This window comes from Suillus discolor (genome assembly GCF_016758755.1).
Source record: "Suillus discolor strain FC423 chromosome Unknown F5147scaffold_15, whole genome shotgun sequence".
Lineage (NCBI taxonomy): Eukaryota > Fungi > Basidiomycota > Agaricomycetes > Boletales > Suillaceae > Suillus > Suillus discolor.
Window position 1 is genome coordinate 33,801 of NW_024541262.1, and position 19,182 is coordinate 52,982.

Below are 19,182 nucleotides of genomic sequence, written 5' to 3' on the forward strand. Positions count from 1 at the left end.
CAATGCTACACAGTGTGTGTGTCACGCTGCGTGACTGGACCCAGTTACCCAATATGGCACAGCGCTAGGCAGCTGCACAGCACGACCATGCTGTACAATGTTATATAGCAATGTATGGGTTCAAGTACACTATCTCACATGATAGAATACTATCACCACTGACTCAATCAAACTTGGACTGTACTAGTGAGAAACAAACACAATTGAATTAGACATGGACACTGCAAAAATGGTAGTAGTACTACTATGTGAAGTAAAGTGAAAAGCAAGGCTAAAGATAATAGTAGTACAACTAATCAAGATCAACCTCCCATTCAGAACTGCCATCACTGTCTTCATCGCTCATAGTGACATCGTTCCTATGTGATGATCAATAATAGTACTAGTACTAGTAAGACAAATAAAACAGACTTACATGCCTGTCTGTGCTCAAGACTGAAGCATCTTGTGGAGCTTCGGACCATGATACTCGTCATCACTAACACGTTTGAATAGGCCAGCAATTTTCTTGTAGATGATCTCCGAATCTATAATGTTTGTTTGCTTTGTGTTTGCTTGACCATGCCTGGAATAGATGTCGAGAACGTTTCGAACCTTGGGGAAAATCAGTTGATTACTGTGAGCATACTAGTACTACCTGTATATTCACAATTGTTGCAATCAGGATGATAGCGTTGTCCGGAATAGTCTTTCGAAAGGCAGGGAATTGACACAAAGACTTCGAGCCACTATCATAGAAAACTCGAAGGCAAATAGAGCGGAGCGCGTTATGCGCGAAGTTAGATGAATGACCCTGCCACTTGGTTAGCATAGAATACTATTGATGACGACAATGAGCGCACCTGAGCATCGGCTACTCCACATAAAAACAATGAGTGGTGAATAAGACCAGATGCCTTGCTTTTGATAGTTGCAATGGAACTCCCTTGTGAGATAAGTTCGTATTCCAGGGGAACCACAGCGAGAGCAACATGTTTGATCTTGCTTCGAAAAGTTGCAGCATCATTAAAAATCTGCATCAATACAATTTGAGATATAGTAGAACATTAAAGTTAGTACTAGCACGTACCACAATAGCCATCTCTGCTTTGAAGTTTGGGTAGTAGCCTCAATAGACATGTCAGTGGGCTACTAATAGTTGATGTGAGATAGACAAACCTTTCTCTAGTTGGTGCTTCTGCTCTTGCCAATACACGATGGCTTCCACAATCATTTCCCGCATACTCCACCATCATCAATGGCTGATTCACGTTGGGGGAATGGGGCCACAATGGTGAGGTGTTGCCTGAAATTGGCCTTTGCAAAGTCAAGCAGTTTGACCCAAAGAGGAGGGAAGAATCCGAGGGTGGTTGGGTTGGCGGTGCCCTTCCCATTCTTATTCTTCTTGGTGGTGTGGCTATGAACGCCAGAGTCACAATCAAATTTGACCTTGTCATCATCACAGTCCAAACCTTGCAAGTGATTAGCAGGCGAGGGTTTGTTTGTGCGAGGGCACTTAGACTTTGGATGCGGATTATTGTGTTGCCCATGGACACCAATCAGATATGAGGGTGATGGGGAATGTGGCCTATGGTTATTTGAATGGTGACGCTGGAGGAGATCATAGTTGATATTAGGCTGAAATATAATGATCAGCACAGAATATATAAGCCAATAAGTACTCACTACTTCTGTGGCACATGAGAAAGCTTGCTTGCCATTGGTCTGCGGTTGGCCAGCTGGCTTTCGTCCTTCATTGTTGATGTGTTTTCTGCTTGTCTCGGGCAACAGTCACGGTTGATACAATCCTGTGGATTATGGTACCCGGGAGCCATTACCATACATAAGTTGTCGTTACCATCCTCTTGCTCTTCCCCACTAATAGCGACGTCGATGTCATCTTCCTCAAAGTTAGCATCTTCCTCATGGCTATCTTCCTCGAAACTGGCATCCAGAGTCTCCTCGACATCAAAATCTTCCTCAACAACCATTTCCCCATCTGTCTGAGTCTGTTCGGTTTCATCGTCACTTCCATCCACAATGGAATTTGGGTGAACAGATGAAGCAGAACCACCTGGAAGGACTTGCCATGTTGATGGCTCCTGTTGACTGTGAGAGTTGATGTTGGGAGTGAATGACCTTGAGCGAGAATGACCAAAATCGGTATGGGCACCTGGGCGCTCAACAGGATGAGCAGAGGGCTCCGCAGGACGAGCAGAGGGCTTGACGGGACGAGCAGAGGGCTTGACAGGGTGAGTAGTAGAAGGCTTGACAGGGCGAGCAGAAGGCTTGATAAGATGAGCAGAGGGTTGGACAGCACACACTCTTACATCAGACTGAGGAGCCTGGACAGCAGGACTAACAAAAGTACGAGCACTGACAAGGGACTCAACATGAGGTGTTGAATCAAGCTGAGGAGGATTGTGTGGTCCACAAGCTGTTTGGTCAGTTTGCAACAGCTTTGAGCCAACATACACTGAGGGAAGTGGATAATCTTGCAATCCGAACCTTCCATGTTCTGTGACATGTAAAACAGGTGTGGGACCTACAGCAGTTGGGCCTGAGGTCTCCTGTCAAATTTTGGATGTTAATAGTATTCAGCGTTAGATCAGAAAAAAAAATCACTCACTGTGACTACTAGTTTGCTCTGACGAGTTCCTTTCTTCCTCTTCTTCAAGTTTGATGGAGCCATCGCATTTTCAATCTCATCAGGAGGGACAATGATGTTTGGTGCATTTGGCTTGAGCATGGCTTTGACTGGACTCTCAATGGCGTTTCCGACCCTCCTTAACTGAGAAATCGCTCCACCAGCACCAGCGTTAGCCCGACCTGAACAATGGGGAGGCTCAACATTGGCCTGAGTCGACAACTTGAGTTGACTTTTTCTGCTGACCCATGGGAGAACAAGTCTTGGCAACTTGGTACTGGCAGAGAGAGAAGCGAACTTGAATGTTGCATGTTTGAAGCGAGTCGGAAGTTCCAGGATGAGTGCTGTACGTAGTAGTAGTAGTATTATTAGTAACAGTGATAGTACTAAATAGTAGTTTGCCGTGCTATCATGTATGTAATACTACTGCACACCAGCAGCACACGACTCGCCTCACTTGCGAGTCAAATCAACTTACTAGTAAAGTCTTGCTGTGACTCTGAGTTACCTGTTGTCATTTGTGCCTACCAAGATGCCAACTAACTGTCCTAATTGTTTGAAATTGTTTGGGAGTGCCCTGGCTGTTACACGACACCTCAGTCAACCTCTTACATCCTGTCTACAACGAATTGATGAGCTCCAAAGTGCATCACACATTTCACTCGAGTTGGGCCAGCACATGACTGGTACTACCACTAGAACACCAAGCCCTGTTTATCATGATGATTTCCTGATGGAATTTGAGTAGAACTGGTGCTGCCGCTGGCGCAAGGGCAGGATGACTTGGACTTCTATGAGGGTGTCACAGTGGACTTGGAGAATGCCCGGGCCTTCCTGTGTCCATTGAAGAGTCCTGGGGTGACCGAGTGTTGGGGAAGCCTTATGTTGAGCGCTTTGAAGGTGCCGCAAAGGTCTTTCGGTCCAGCCAGACCTTTCAGGATAGGTTTAACATGGATCCATACTCCCATCATCGCAAGGACAATCTGTACTACCCGTTTGCATCTCTTCAGGACTGGGAGCTTGGAAAGTTTCTCCTGTGCTCGTCCTTGAGTATGGCAGCCATAGATGAGTTTCTGAAGCTGGAATTGGTGTGTCGTTAGTGAATGTTTTTCTATTGTAAGTTCTTATTTCTCAGCAGGTCAAATCATTACCTCTCTCCTTTTATACGGCGAAGGAGCTATGTGGTCGTGCCGAGCTTCTGCCTTCTGTTCCAAAGTGGCAGTACTGTACCATCTCGACGACTCACCCAACAAAACAACCACTCTATCTTTACTGGTGTGATCCACTGGATTGTATTGAATCACTTTTTAGCCACCTGCATTTTGTCAAGCAAATTGATCTCATGCCTACATGTGTATACAACCCAGTGTATCATACAGTACGGATGTACAGTGAATGGATGACTGGGGATGCAGCATGGTCAATGCAGGTATGTACCTTATCAAGCTACGGGTCTACTAGTAGTACTACTAGTTGTATTAACTTGCTAACTCCCATCCCCCGTCGTAGTCACAACTGCCAGAGGGCGCGACACTGCTTGGTGTCATACTTTCCTCTGACAAAACCAACATCACGAATATGACTGGTGGACGCGTCGCTCATCCGCTCCTCATCAGCCTCACCAATATCAAGATGGCGACTCAAAACAAAGCATCCTCCCATGCTTTCCTCCTCATGGCACTGCTTCCAATCGCCAAATTTTTGCATCCGGTGAAGCGGTTGCAGAGTGTCCTTGAAGCCCGTTTGGTTCACCAATGTCTGGACATTATTCTTGAACCGCTCAAGCAAGCTGCGCGTATCGGGCAAATGATGTCAGACCCAGTCAGAAACCTCAGGTATTGCTTTATGCCCTTGGCTTCGTATATAGTTGATACACCTGAAGCATGCATGCTTGTGTGTGTTTGGGGAAAGACCTCACCAGTAACTATGGCCATGTATGAAAACTTTGGAGATGCCTTCCAACACCCCCCATGAACTGCTAAAATGACTCTTGACCAGCTTGCAAGTATTGAATGTGATCCCCTAGATGTTGAAGCTTACTTCACTGCATGTGCTCCCTTCTGCCTCAGTGGTGTCGCCCGTCCATTCTGGTGTGACTGGCCACTTGCAGATCCACCTTGTTTTGTAACTCCAGAGGGCCTGCACCACTGGCATCATGCATTCTACGACCACGATGTTCAGTGGTGTCTCAGAGCTGTTGGCATGGAGGAATTGGACTTTCACTTCTCCGTCCTACAGCCACTCACAATGTTTCGGCACTTCAAGGATGGTATTTCGAACCTTAAGCAAGTCACTGGAAGAGTGCAGCGGGATCTGCAGCATTATACTGTTGCCCTCATTGCCGATGCAGCTCCCCCTGGCGTTGTCATAGCTATTCGGGCACTCATGGACTTCCGGTACTTATCACAAGCAACAGTGATCAATGAAGTGCATTGTCAGAAGATCCTTAATGCACTCCAGGAATTTCATGAACATAAGCAAGACATCATTGCGTGTGGGGCGCGTCGAGGCGCCAAGAGCAAAAATGTTCTCAACAACTGGCATATCCCCAAACTGGAGTTAATGCAGAGCGTTGTGCCTAGTATCCATCAAGTTGGTTCCCTCTTGAAGTGGTCTGCTGATACCACAGAGCATGCTCACATCTCCCTTATCAAGGATTCTGCTGACTCCACCAACAATAACAACGTCGATGCTCAAATATGCCGGTTTCTTGATCGTGTCGAAAAGTGTCAAAGTCTTCAGACTACGACATCAATCATCACTCAGCTGTCTCAATCTCAGGCACAAGCTACCAGTTCTCAAGCGATGGATGATGATTTGGGGTTGGATGATGAAGGTGCAGATGTTGATGAGGCAGATATACAGGCCGCAGCTGTCGATTATCTCTGGGAGCCAAAATGTCCTGTCACCAATTTCTTCAAGAAGGCAGAGCAAGTCTCTTTGAACATCAAAGCGGCCAGACCTCACTGTACATTTGTTGTTGGTACTAGTACAGCAATTCACCTCAATTTTGACCCTTCCCTGCAGCACATACCAGTTAATATTGTCGCCGAAATTTTTTCTCTGCCTGACTTGCAGGGAGCACTCGCCGACTACATTCAACAGGAGGGTCATAGTCGCACATCTCAGGGCTTCCACAAGTTGGAGGGGCAACACCATGCAGTACCTGACACACCTCTACCATTTGATGACCTTATGGTCTGGTTCAAAGTATGGGTGCAGCAGGTATCATTCTACAGCCAATCAGTCACTCCTCCTGCTCTCACCATCAATGCATCTCCTCCGAGTACAACCAGGAAGTATGGTCACTATGATGCTGCTATATTTGCTGTTAATGATACCGAAGTTGAACAATGGCCAGCTAGTGGGCTTAAAGGTGCATTTTTCATTGTCAGTTTGCATACTACTGCTAGTATACCTAATATCTGAGCAACTTGCAGGCCATGCTGTCGTTGAGGTGCGCCTTATTATGCAACCGCTTCCTCCATGAGGAAAGACTACCCCTTGGGCCGGTTGTTTCCTCACTTATGTCCAATGCCTGGATGTCGTGACTCAGTGATGCGGAGGTGTATTGGAATGCACTACACAAATGCATGTTTTAAAATGTGCAATGCGATCAGCAGGGGTTCCCTTCGGTGGCATCCTCCTGCTGGATCAACTTTGTGCTTTTGCACATATTGTCCCCCGGTTTGGTTGCATTGCTGATGTCCATTTAACAGCACAAAACAGTGCTCACTCAGCTCAAATTTTCTTATTGAACAAATACATTGACAAAGAGTTTTATTATGCTATCTCAAATTCATAGTACTACTAGTAGTTTTTCCCTTTGTACTAGTACTACTAGTAGTCGCTGTAGTACAGCCACTCAGGGTTTTGCTGATAGCCTACTGGCTTCAAATTGTGTAGATTTGAATGTCTGCTCCTAAAGAGCTCCATATCTATACATGATTACTAGTATAGGACAAGTTGCAATTGAGAAACAATCTATCCAGGGTGAGGTGGCGCAAGATAGTGCTGTGCAGCGCTACCCCTTCTGATGTGGCAACACGTGGTTTTAGCTGACTAAACTGCAACAATGCCTACTGGTGGGCTGACTGGCACAACTTGCCTAGCTGGATTGACAGTTGCCATCATACTACTAGTACCAAGTACCCTCAATGTCTCTCACTGGTTCTTTCACCAAACCCCCACAAATGTACTCTGGGCTCTCAATGAACAAATCCAAATCCAAAGCCTGGCTGCCGCCACCCTCCAACTTGAACTCTCTGATTACTACCTCCCCTCCATGTGCGCATGTCCGAAAATCAGCAAAGTCCTGCAACACTTTCCTGCCAGACCAAGTACCAGACCAGCAAGTTCTAGAAGATCTTGAAGCAGTGGTAAAAACGAGACTCGACCTCAAAGATAATCAAGATGGTTTAAGCTTGGGTTAGGATTTCTCAGCTCGCTTATCTATTCCATCCAGACTTCTTCCTGATCATCTCTTTTAGGGCGGTGTGCAGTCATTCTCGAGGCTCTTCAAAATCCTCAACCAAACACATTTGTAGGTTCATTTCAACTGATCAGCCGTGTTGATGATATCATTGCAAGAACGGAGTAAATGGCAACAGCCAAAAGATGATAGCCTTGCGAGTCAAGTCCTTCGTGCAAGTCCCACCATGGACTATGAAAACTTCATCCCTTGTCATATCAAGAAGTCATTGAGGTTTGGGCCGGTCACCATCCAGTCCCATGTCTGGATCGATGTGTGCGAGGTCCGATACACCATGTATAAGTGTGGCGCAGATGGCCACTTCAACTTCAACAGCAAGAATGCGGAGACATTCACAGAAGGGGTATGTCCACATTTTTCTATTTACTTTCAGAGATATTAACACACTACAGACAATCTACCCTGAGATCAAGATGGACGACATCGAACACATCTTAAGTGAGGCTGTGGAGAGTTTGAAAGATTACATTGTATCATTAATGGAGGGTATGGGGTTAGAGGAGCCTGCAATCTGGAGTGTGCGCGAGTCTCGTCCTGTGTGGGACCCCATGTGGGAGGCTGCTCTGAACCAGATCTCCACCACCGTCTATCTTACAGCTTACTGCCGCTACATGGATTGGCAGCACCACAAATATGAAAAACGCAAGTTATCAGTCGCTCAGGCTAGTACCGGTACTTCACTCTCATCTAATCTAACAACTGGCCTCTTGTCCAACCCCACTACTTCATCCTTGACCGATCAGCCACACATGCCCTCCTCCAGATTATCGATTGATGCTGAACCTGAACACTCAGCGAAGAAAGCAAAGGTTGACGACAGGAAGGTTCCCAAGTCGAAGTTGAGGAAGTCCAAGAAGGCAAAGGAAAGGGTGAATGACCTTTAGGCTTGAGCTGGAAGGATGAGTGTCCATACACATGCATATTTTAGCGCTTGCATTGTTGTTGTGTTCAGACTGAGTCATGCTGCCCATACTATCGCTGACATTTTATACCAGTACCATCCATGCAGTTTACTTTCATTACTACGCATTTGTTCCATGATCTGTGTATCTGTGTACTTGTACTAGTAGGTTCTGCTGTCTGTATATCTACAAATGTCATGCAAGCGAGTTAATAGTATTCAAGTTGAATCATCGCATGCATCATGCATGACTTGGTACTGTAGACAACTTCAACCAAACTTGTACCAGTATCGGCGATGAACAGTCTCGAACCTACACCATCTGAAACTCTCGAGCTCAAGGACATCTCATTACACTCGGACATCCAATCAAATACAAATCATGGAGAAAAATTGGCGTACTATGCATTACCAAACTTGGCTGCCAGTGGGAAGTCAACTCGCTACCATTTTGGGGTCTCCAGCACACCTGGACCATTCATAAACAGTACTACCACCACTTCCAATATCAACCCATCTGCCATTTGTAATACTCCTTCCTTATCCATATCTCACAATATTATGTCTAGGGCTGGGCCAGCTGTTTTTAACTCTAGGATAATTGGAACTCCCAGGGCTATCAATGCTTTGTGAACACACCGGTCCCCTGCGTTATTGCGCCACTTAACAACACCAGGCATCTCGAATTATAGATTTTCCACGAACACTGTCCTGCTGGCATCAGAAAAGTTTTGATAATGGAGTCAGACTGTGGAGAAATAGATGATGTATGTCCTTGCACTTCCAATACATTTTCTAAATAATAGTATTCCTTACTAGGAAGATACTAACTCTAGTGACAATGGTCATAATGAGGAATTCAAAACCCAACTTGTGTTGAATGCAACACGAGTACAGCGAGATGTTTGTCTTGCGGAGAAGAAACTCGCAGATTGTATTCTCAAGGAAAACACTGCACTTGGGGTACTCTATCAGTTCGAAGCTACAGAAGCTGAGAGAAAGTTAGAGGATGCTGACATGGACATTGGCTATGTGCACCATTCCCTTCGAAAAAGTGGTATCACACTATACGAGGACTCTAAGCCTCTGAAATGCCGTCGTACTTCTGCTAGCAGTCAGCATAGTAGTAAACTGGATGTGGTCTTAATACCAGGTACTACCAGTAAGCGCTTGTATTTGCTCAACTGCTTCAAACTCATGTGTTTTAAGGATCTGTGAGCATGACATCGGAATCTGAGCTGCCACAGTGGGACTTGTGCTAGTAGAAAATTCACTGAGCGGACTCATCATGATGGGTGCCAGCACTATTCAATCTTTGCATAGTATAGTACTCGTACTACTTGTGTCTATGTGCCATATCAATGTTATCCTGCCTGAGTGCATGTTTTACTTTCCATGGTATTCAAATTTAAATACTACTACTAGTACCAGAATTAGCAAATGGACTCTAGTAGTGAGTGGAGGAAGAAAATGGCACAATGCCTTGCTGTATGATGTATCTCGCTGTGTAGCACTCTGTCAAACAATGTTACACTACATATCTGTACCATTATGTTGCTAAGACTACATGAGCCTGTATGCGGCTATAACCCTGACATCACACAGGGCTACCTAGTGCTACGGGTGCCTGCGGGGCTGTAAGGTGCTGTGACATACTGTAAGCGCCTGTAAGCATGTATGTCACTGTGCTAAATTTAGGGTTTTGCTGATGTAGTGTGCTCATTTTGCCTTATTCTACTTGCAAGCCACATAAGGCTGTTAAGGAACATAAGAAATTTCAATCACTCTAAATTAAGGACAACAAGAAACATAAGAAAAAATAAAGAGGCATAAGCAAATTTTATTTCTAAGAGGTCATTTCTTCATAATGATACTGCCGTGGAAGTGTATATATTAGTGGTGTCATCGAGATGGGTAAAAATGAGCATGGAAGTGACAATAGTAACACATAACAATGGTTACTCGACTGGCTGGAATGGACGAAAGCAGTGATAGGAGCAGTACAGTCCTCCATACCCAGGGATGTTGGGGGTGATGCCATTGACACAGGAGATGTTGATGTTGAATAGCTAGGTGATGGCGTATCCAGGAGGAGGGAAGAACATGAGTTGGGTAAGGTCCTTAACCTGCAAAATCTGTCTTGACCATGTCCTTGAACTCCCTAAGTGTTACTGGATCCACATTGAGTTCCCATTCCAGATACTGATGCCTCACCTGATTTATTCTGTGCACCCTGGGCTACAATACTCCAGGATTTGTTGGAGTAAGTGTCATCACAGATGACCTTGGATGTGAGCATGAATGCGGATACAAAAAGATGGTGACCTAGAGATCCCTGAGCAGTAGGAATACTCTAGGATTTGTTGGAGTAAGTGTTGTCACAGATGACCTTGGATGCAAGCATGAATGCAGATATGAAAAGACAGTGACCTGGAGATCCCTGAGCAGTAGGAATACTCCAGGATTTGTTGGAGTAAGTGTTGTTACAGATGACCTTGGATGTGAGCAAGATCCATGTAGATAGTCCTGGTAAATGATCAAACTATGAAGGGGGAGGACAGAGGATAACAACAAACCTGCCTCTCATGCTACTTCAAACACATGATGGTTGGCATACTTATTGATGGTGAATGTGCAAAATACATTGTAGCTGTCATGAGGGGTGATTTCACGAGGTAAAGAATCAGTACCATAGAGAGGAATAAGATGAGCTGCATGGAATATACAATCAATATGGATAAGTGAGATATCTGGCATGCCATCATCATTAGTTGACGGCACAACAATGTACATTCCGGTGTCAGGATTCTGGCTATCTGTGACATATGAGAACCAGCAAATAACTGCACATCACAGGTATTTTGTCCGGTACTTGAAACCAAGAAAGCACAATACTCTTGTGATGGCAAGTCCATCCAAGCCACAATTGACCTCCTTGTTTGTACTGACAAATATACAGTCATGCCTAGCAGGACCTCCTCACCATGATGTCATCGCCCAAATGTGCTCACATTGCATGCCTCCAGTGTCACTGAGGTCACTGGAGGCATGGAATGATGCTGCTGCTGAGCTGAAAACCAAAACTCAGCTCATGAAAGATGGTGCTGACACAGGATTAAAATCAGGGGCCTCGTGGTCTCCAACATGAAGCTGGTCATAAAGGAACTGTTGGACCATTGTGGGGAAGTTCGGAAGTTCAAGTTTGAGTGCAAGTGCAGAGATATTACATGTACCACCTGGTACTAGAAAGCTTTAGCAAATAATGTGTGATAAAGATGAAGACCTACTGGCCAGTGCAGCAAGTTCCACATGAGCCTGGACAGGAGGTCCATCAACTATCTCGGCTGTATCTACCTCAATAGACTAATTGGTTGCTTGTTGATGCGCAAATGGTTAGGAAGAGCCTGTAATATGTCCGCAAGTGCATTGTCATTGTCATTGTTGTCATTGTTGTTGTTGTCACTGTCATTGTCTGGAAGCTCACAACTACCTGTATATTACAAGTTAAAACATCTAAAAAGCCTTAAATACAATAAACACTCACAATTTTTTAGTGCATGCAATGCATCAGATACACATGAGCCTTGAAGCATGCCACAAGCTTCAAAGTTGCTTCACACTGCTGCTATTTTATTGAGGCATTGGTTTGTGAGCAGCATTTGGCCTAATGCTTTGTATCTGCTGGAGCGACACCAAGGCTCTTTAATGGCCTTAATGTGCTTCAACTCGGTTATTGACAAGCAAAGGCCATTTGGGGCACCAAAGAGTTGAATCACGAGGAAATAGTGGTTAATAGAGTGTTGGTGTGGAAGTGAGAAGTCAGGCACAACTCCTGTCATCTTGAAGATTTGGCGGTACTGGTGAAAATGGTTGAGTGCATCTTGAAGTTGGGTGAGGTCATCCTCTGTGAGTGTGTCTCATTGGACTATGTAACAGAAATCAAGAAATGCACTAAATGTGTGAATGACGTCCTGAGGTACATGACCTTTGATGGCGGGTATATATACCTAGATAGTAGTAGTATTAGCTTATGCATTATAAAGGCATTCAGTCACAACATACCTTTATCAGCGCCTTAGAGTCGTCGCCCGTCCACTGCTTGAATCCACACCCTTGTGGAAAGCATCGTAAACCTGCGAAAGGAGCAATGGCTGCGATCCTGTCAGAGTAATGAGTACAGTGTGTAGATAGTGATCATGTTTTGACAAAAGACTCGTACCTTTGATCAATATCATCCATAATTTCAGCTGCACATGAAGCCCTGTGTGTGAGTAACAAATACTCTTCTACCCAATCAACAAGGTGATATTTAAACATCCCCTTGATGATCTGGTGCAGGATGTCCAGAGAGATAAGTTTGTGGATATCAGCTCAAGGGAAATCATTTGTGAATGGCTGAAAAAACGAATGAGAAGTTAATCTGAGCAAAAAATGAGAACATACCACAACCTCTTGAATGATGCCATATTTGTGCCAGAGGTGAACATGCTGCAGTTCTTGAACCAGGAGGTCAGTGTGTTCTTGGCACTGGAGTAAAGATGGGCCATCGCTGTCGAGATTCTTATGATGATTCAGACACCTTGAACAATGTCAGTGCAAGTTAATGAATCAAACAGGAGGGGATGCACTTTGGACACCAGTTTTGAACAACTCCCGACAGCATGAGTTGCTCCGGATAATTGGCTATGTATGGGCCTAGCCCATAGATGATACATTGATAATGACTGTTGGGGCAGCGCACGGTGTCAGGTATCATCATATTCAACTTCACAGACTCAAATATCTTGGCAAGCGAGGAGTGAAACATCTGATGGCAGAAATTGTGAAAGTCTTTGTCGTCCAAATGTTCCTTTGTGCCTATAGTACATATAATGCAAATCAGTATTTGAAACAGTGCATCAAAGGGACAATGCACTTTTGGGAATAGCCAGAAAGCCCACCAGTACCACACCATTGTGATGTGCGCGCCGAACTCCATTGGAAATGTTGCCAATTAACATATAGAGTGGATGATACTCAGTGTGTCCTGTAGCGACTGAGACTGTAGTCTTGTTGCTGCCAATGATCAGAGGCACAAAGGTTGATCCGTGAGTTTCTGGATCCTCTGCAATAATATCCTGTATAAAAATGTACTATCAGTCCAAGGAAAGTAGCTGCAAGGTGTGAAATCCATACTGCTTGCTTCCAGGCCCAATCACCAGAGAAAAAGTTTTTGTAACAACACTGATCATTGTTAGTATAGTCCCGATATGGGTCATATTCTATCTCAGTGTCAAAGTCAGGGTTGGAAAGCATATGATGAACGAGTAGACGTGGATCATGGAACCACACATCGTATTTGTCAGTCATCCAGAGCAGAATTTCTTCAGCTGGCTTAACTCCAGTCTCCCAGGCAACATCACCGAGGGGAGTTGAATCAATAGTTTCATATAGGTCACGATGGCCAGTGAACAAAGGACTATCATTGTGTCGAATAAGTGTTGCTGCCCAGAGGTCGAGAAGAGTGTCAATTTGAGCTGCAGACATTTGGTTATGTGTATATAGGAACTCCGCTGTCTCAAATGCAACCTGGTTTACATATGGCATCCAGTCAGTAGGTGAGGCTTCGGTTCTGGATGGTGGGGGTGCATTCTGGTCAATAAAGTTGCCATGAATATCGCACTTTCGGCCTGCACTATGAGTGAGAACTAAATGGGTGAATGACATGAATCGGTTACCTGTAAGAAGAGGATGGAACGTCCAGAACAGTGGCCCCAACTGCAGGCCCTCCTCTGGCATAAAAGCTTCATCATTGTTTTCATCAAAGTCATGGTGCTGGGGACTTGGAGGCTGATTGTCAAAGGCAGGATTCTCAAGGGCGAAGATTGGGAGCTGCTTGATGGAAGGTCACACGATTGTGCAAGTGTGCTGTGTGGACATGTTTCGTTTGGCCTGACTTATTTTTTGAAGACCCATCTGCAACCCAGAATGTGACAAGGCAGTTGGATCATTTTGCTGGTAGAAATGATGAACACAATTAACTCAATGTAATGGTACTGTGTGAACTTGTTCGTTTTGGGTCAGATTGAACAGAACTTGAAACCAAAGCTCACCCTGAAGTGTTGAACTTCGTGATGAACTTCAAACTAGCACCTTAGTCAGTAGGTTTTTTTCAAGTTGTTTGTTTTTAATTGTCCCTCATTCTTTCATCCCTCTTTTCCTAATGTCCCATTGTAGCACTCAAGCTTCTGCTAGGCTTGTATTCAGCTATTTTCCCATCCATGTCAAACACACAAATCACTTCCCAATGTTATCCGACACTTATCCACTCAATCTGACGCTAACCCGCTCAATCTGATGTGTATCCGCTAAACCTGATGCTAGTCCGACGAACCCGACATTTCCTATGCATCGGACCCGATATTTTCCCATGCATTTGTCCTCCCTATGTCCTGTCCTGTCATATCTATCCCCACTAGGTGTGCAGTTATTCATTTTCACATTGCTAACATTGTAGAATGCGTTATTACATGTCTGCAGTACATTGTGTCTTATTACATAGGACATCAGACCCGAAAATCAGCACTACTACTTTCGCCTATAGCACTCCAAAATTCTACATAGATACTATATATTTCACATACCTCCTACCCATTTACTTACCTTTTCTACCTCTGAGTAGGAGGAGGTCATTGATATTAGTAGTTCTTAACTGAATTCCACAATATCATCCATTCTTTATCCGAAACACTCTGACAGTAACCCACCATTCGCTATCCCCGACATTCACTATATTCCTGATGCAAACCCAATGCTAACCCAATGCAACCCGAGGCAAACCCGCTAACCCGAAACCTGAAGACATCAGACCTGACATTTTTGACATCAGACTCGTGATTATACCTTCGGACTTTGTTTCCCGCGCTTCGGGCTATCTTCCTTTTCATATAACTGATTATTCTAATACCATACAGCAAACCCCTCGGGTCGAACGCACTTGTCTTGCAAGTATCACAGACTAGGCTGTGCACGACCAACACATTTTTATATTGCTGGTTACTTACTTTATGGAGTGCCCAGCAATTGTTGTATCTCTACACCATCCAAAAACACGCCCCGGCAATGCAAACAAACATCCCAGAAATATTGTCTGGGAAGCAAACCGAGTGCAGCACCAATCCAAGGAAGAAGTTGCTGCTGAAAAGGCCCAGAAACAAGCTGAGAAGGACGCTCATGCTGTAGTGATAAATGAATCACATATGACAATTGCTGCAGCTGAGGATGCAATGGCCATCCAGCAGAAAATTGCAACAAATGGTCTGCCCAAGCTCATTCGGCCATGCATCATCCCTAGCAAGAAGAGTGCACCACCTGCAGTTCATGGTGAGTCACGACCAAGTGCTTGAATGACTTACCTGACCATTTCATGTATAGCTTCTCAATCAACTACAGCTCCTCAAGACAATCAGACTGGTTAACCAGTAAAGAAGAAACATGCCAGGTTGAAAATGAACTTTCGGGGCAGTGTTGATGCCAACCACAAGGTGTCGAATGGTGGAGTCACGATTCTGACTAGTGACAGTGACACACATGTTGGAAGTACAACAATTGGTGATGGGAAAATCAAAACATTGTAAGTCTTCTTTTGACCATGATTCTGATTCTAACAGAACTCACCCTATACTACTTTGATTACATCTGTGAATGCCGAATCAGCTCCAATCTCAGGCATGCCATCAGTTCCAACCTAGAAGGGCCCATTCCCAACTGGGCAGACAAAGTCGCAACACAGACTCAACTGAAGCCATGTGTGCCACCAAGCATCCAAGCCTCTGCAAGGATTGCCCAACATCAACTTGCTGATTCCAACCTGGATCTTGATGATGAACCTGAAGAGTACAGTGAGCTGACACCGACAATGCAGAGGGGAAAGGTCAGACAGTCCATTTGAATTGTGAACATGTACTCATGTAAATTAGAATATTGTGCATGTGAAAGAGAAACCGAAACTCACATTGAGAGGCAAGAAGCACTCATTCCAAAATGTAGAGCATTCTGCTGAAGAACTCAATGTTGCCAAAGAATTCAATGCTGCTGAAGAATTCAAAATGCAGCAGAATCCAGATGCTGCTGAGGACCCAAACACTGCCGAAGGATTCGAGGAGGATGAGGAGACTGCCAAAGATGAGGGCCATGTAGTTTTGATGATGGATGACAGACTACAGTCAATGCACCATTGGTGCTAAGGCTAGCGTGGCACAACACACAAGCTCTGTAAGATTTTTTTGGCTGATTGCAAGAAATGACTGATACTCTAGTAGATGTCAGTTGATGTCTCCAACCAGAAGACCACAAGACAGCATACCAAGGGTGAGGGCAAGAGCAATACCAAGGTCGAGGCCCAGGTCAAGACCGAGGTGGAAGCCCCAGCAAACATACACTTGAAGATCAGGAAAGGAAAGGCCAAAAATTCAAACTTACCTTCTGGATTCCTCAAAAATGGAGTATGGCGCTCGAAGTTCATTCCATGCCTGATGTTCTGGGTTGGCAACAGCAACCATGCATAGTCCATACCGGAGAATGTACTTGAGTACATTCTCGAGGACATATATTATGCGGTATATGATTCACGTAAATGAGGACCTTGTGAATTTGCAGTCGATGGCTTCCCATTTCAACTGGTGTAAAGAGTTGATTCTATGTGGGCACTACAAAAGTGTTACCTTAAGACTCAGAGTGCGAGTGAGATGTTCGTCCCAAAGAGACTGCCAATAGAAATGCTCCTTGATATAAAGCAAGGGATATCTTGTTAAGATCGAAGTGAGAGAAGGAAAGTTACCAAGAGTGCACTCGGTGTTCTGAGGATGTGTCCAAAGTACCAAAGTACTCGTCCAAAGTGGTCCGAAGGTGGTCCAATGTCAAGAAACGAAGGTCCGGAGTTGCGTGAAGCGTCCGAAGAGTTTCCGATGAACAGCAATGGTTCCGAGGTAGAAGTACGGCATGTATGTCGAAGTGTAAGACTTGCAAAGTAAAACTAAGCAAAGCCTGTCAGGAAAACTAAGAGATAGCGAGATGCGAAATGGCAGCGGTCAGGCCTAACAATCGTTCCAAATGAACAAGAAAGATTGATTGCACGAAGTACAACTATCTGAAAGTGACTCTACTGACTATGACTCGTAGCAGGGAAAGTGAAGTGAAGTGTGAGTAGCTAATGAGGCAGATTATATCCTACAGTGTGAATGTCCGGAAACTGCATAGGCGAAAACAGTAGTAAGATAAGCCATCCGAAATGTAATAAGACTCGAAGCGAGCTGCTACAGAGATATGCATGTAATAATGCGCGAGGCGTGTTGCTATACGTATAACCGATGGTTTTCGACAGGCCGACAACATATGTGCCCTTAAGACATAATCAATAACAGATAACCAAGTGAGAAATGCACCAGCGAAGTCAAACAGACACGGATGGGACATGGTACGGAGGATCGGAAGTGTATGCAGACCTCGGAAATGGACAGATGGCCTTCGGACGACTCAGACGAATGCACGGAACTCTCGGAAGGTAAGAGGAGTGTTGAGGAGTGTATATGTGGAATACCTATGAAATTGGCAGGATACAAACCCAACGCCGATCCGAGTGTTACACTGGTTTGCATTTTTATTTATTTTGACTTATAATGGCCACTGATTCATATTTCCTAGGCAAGCCAACACATTCACGAGTGGTAGGCTGCATTTGGTTCAACAGCCGTCAGTGTTTTGATGGCATTCTTTGCTTCAACACTGGAATATGAGACCCAGGAAGCTTGCAAGGAATATGCTGAGTGTCAGCTTCAAGACTGTTGCTTCACGTATGATGATCCCGATAATGATGAGGAGCCAGGCACATTTTTGTCTGAGTACATGTTGCGCATTTTTGCTGCCCACCTCACTGCAATTTCTGGCAAAGTGAGGGTGGATGGACTCGTCGAATTTGGCAAACCCGGTTATCTTACTGCACTCATGCTATCGGCTGTGGCAGTAAGTCTCCATTTTGTTTTCTCTTTCTTTGCTTCCATTAAATGTTGACTATGTTTATAGGCTGAGCATGCTCTTGTCTTGGTTCAAAATTGCTTATTAGTCAACACTGATCCCTCTGATGATGGTGGTAAAACCCACAAGATTATCCAGACGCTGAACAAGGCAACTAATAAGATGAGCCATACTGGAACAGCATTTTTATCTGGAAACTGGGAGACAGACACCATGGCATACATGGAGAGTATCAAGGATCTACCTCACAAACATATCCAAGAAATTCTTACTCAAGCGGAAGGTTACATGAAGCACACATGTCCCCAATGTCGCATTAGCGACACAGGTGATGAACCTTCTGGTTCCAATGGCTCAATGCCTCCAGTCAACAAATGTGCCTGCCTTTGTATCTGTAATGTTCACTTTTCCTCTTTTTTCAACTGCTAATAATATTCATTCAACAGGAGTCTCAATGCATCATTTTTTGAGTGTGTACTTCTCAGATCTTGTACTCAAGTCACCCATTGACATCTCATAGATACCGATGATCATTCCCTATTGTTTTTCAGGTCGTTTATTGTCAGCTGCAGTCACCTGCTACTCACATACTATACCATGTTCCCAAGCCGACTCCATTTACTATTAAATTTGGATGCTATGTACCAGCTTGCTTAAACTCTTGAATGTCCTTATTTCACCTTAGTTTACATTTCTGGCCTGATTTTTACGCTCCTTAATAGTATTTTTTTTGTGTCCTTGCAGGTTTAGATGTGCCAATGGGCTTATTCTAAGGAGATGGACCTACTTAATCTCCTTGTTTTGAGCAACAAAAATCTTGGCCTAAAGTTGAACTTAAGGCAAATAAGACACTTCAAGAAACATTTAAGCACCTTTAAGCACACTAACGTTTTCCTAATGTTGGCCTTTAGAAGAAAACACTTGATGACTGTCACTGGGTAAGGCAACAAGAAGCATGCTAGCAACTGTGGTGCCTGGGACATATCTTCAAGTGAATGGACCTTCAAGTTATTGCTGGCAATTAGCAATCTGTTATTTCCAAGGAAACAGGAATCAATTACCAATTCCGAGTCAAGCTGGTTGGTGAACAAAGTGTCACTGAGGATGCTCTAAATCAAGCATTAATTGTCAAGTCTTTAATGATAAGGCTCA

General features: G+C 44.4%; 7 protein-coding genes across 7 annotated transcripts; 5 read left to right on the forward strand and 2 right to left on the reverse strand.

The window, feature by feature from the left end:
• Window positions 1-429: 429 nt before the first annotated feature.
• Window positions 430-2,728, reverse strand: F5147DRAFT_771274 (uncharacterized protein; the record flags this gene model as incomplete). The annotated part of the gene is made up of 9 exons (XM_041441215.1): window positions 430-594; window positions 650-793; window positions 843-1,013; window positions 1,070-1,107; window positions 1,159-1,200; window positions 1,251-1,617; window positions 1,666-1,758; window positions 1,818-2,549; window positions 2,609-2,728. 9 exons carry the CDS (start codon window positions 2,726-2,728, stop codon window positions 430-432), a joined length of 1,872 nt encoding a protein of 623 aa, XP_041295141.1.
• A 577-nt stretch (window positions 2,729-3,305) lies between these two features.
• Window positions 3,306-6,431, forward strand: F5147DRAFT_744531 (uncharacterized protein; the record flags this gene model as incomplete). The annotated part of the gene is made up of 6 exons (XM_041439677.1): window positions 3,306-3,338; window positions 3,478-3,714; window positions 3,765-4,055; window positions 4,136-4,447; window positions 4,625-6,002; window positions 6,193-6,431. The coding sequence occupies 6 exons, from the start codon at window positions 3,306-3,308 to the stop codon at window positions 6,429-6,431; spliced, it is 2,490 nt and encodes an 829-aa protein (XP_041295142.1).
• A 352-nt stretch (window positions 6,432-6,783) lies between these two features.
• F5147DRAFT_771276 (uncharacterized protein) lies at window positions 6,784-8,002 on the forward strand (the record flags this gene model as incomplete). Its single annotated transcript, XM_041441216.1, has 4 exons — window positions 6,784-7,054; window positions 7,117-7,169; window positions 7,237-7,461; window positions 7,511-8,002. 4 exons carry the CDS (start codon window positions 6,784-6,786, stop codon window positions 8,000-8,002), a joined length of 1,041 nt encoding a protein of 346 aa, XP_041295143.1.
• Window positions 8,003-10,602: 2,600 nt separating this feature from the next.
• On the reverse strand, window positions 10,603-13,725 carry F5147DRAFT_744532 (uncharacterized protein; the record flags this gene model as incomplete). The annotated part of the gene is made up of 12 exons (XM_041439678.1): window positions 10,603-10,862; window positions 10,899-10,984; window positions 11,129-11,261; window positions 11,307-11,382; window positions 11,640-11,921; window positions 11,946-12,026; window positions 12,082-12,178; window positions 12,239-12,389; window positions 12,459-12,598; window positions 12,648-12,876; window positions 12,935-13,136; window positions 13,195-13,725. 12 exons carry the CDS (start codon window positions 13,723-13,725, stop codon window positions 10,603-10,605), a joined length of 2,268 nt encoding a protein of 755 aa, XP_041295144.1.
• A 1,340-nt stretch (window positions 13,726-15,065) lies between these two features.
• Window positions 15,066-15,476, forward strand: F5147DRAFT_771278 (uncharacterized protein; the record flags this gene model as incomplete). The annotated part of the gene is made up of 2 exons (XM_041441217.1): window positions 15,066-15,381; window positions 15,433-15,476. 2 exons carry the CDS (start codon window positions 15,066-15,068, stop codon window positions 15,474-15,476), a joined length of 360 nt encoding a protein of 119 aa, XP_041295145.1.
• A 173-nt stretch (window positions 15,477-15,649) lies between these two features.
• Window positions 15,650-16,565, forward strand: F5147DRAFT_771279 (uncharacterized protein; the record flags this gene model as incomplete). Its single annotated transcript, XM_041441218.1, has 4 exons — window positions 15,650-15,931; window positions 15,978-16,193; window positions 16,246-16,272; window positions 16,320-16,565. The coding sequence occupies 4 exons, from the start codon at window positions 15,650-15,652 to the stop codon at window positions 16,563-16,565; spliced, it is 771 nt and encodes a 256-aa protein (XP_041295146.1).
• Window positions 16,566-17,760: 1,195 nt separating this feature from the next.
• Window positions 17,761-18,550, forward strand: F5147DRAFT_650870 (uncharacterized protein; the record flags this gene model as incomplete). Its single annotated transcript, XM_041433473.1, has 3 exons — window positions 17,761-18,018; window positions 18,079-18,358; window positions 18,477-18,550. 3 exons carry the CDS (start codon window positions 17,761-17,763, stop codon window positions 18,548-18,550), a joined length of 612 nt encoding a protein of 203 aa, XP_041295147.1.
• Window positions 18,551-19,182: the final 632 nt, after the last annotated feature.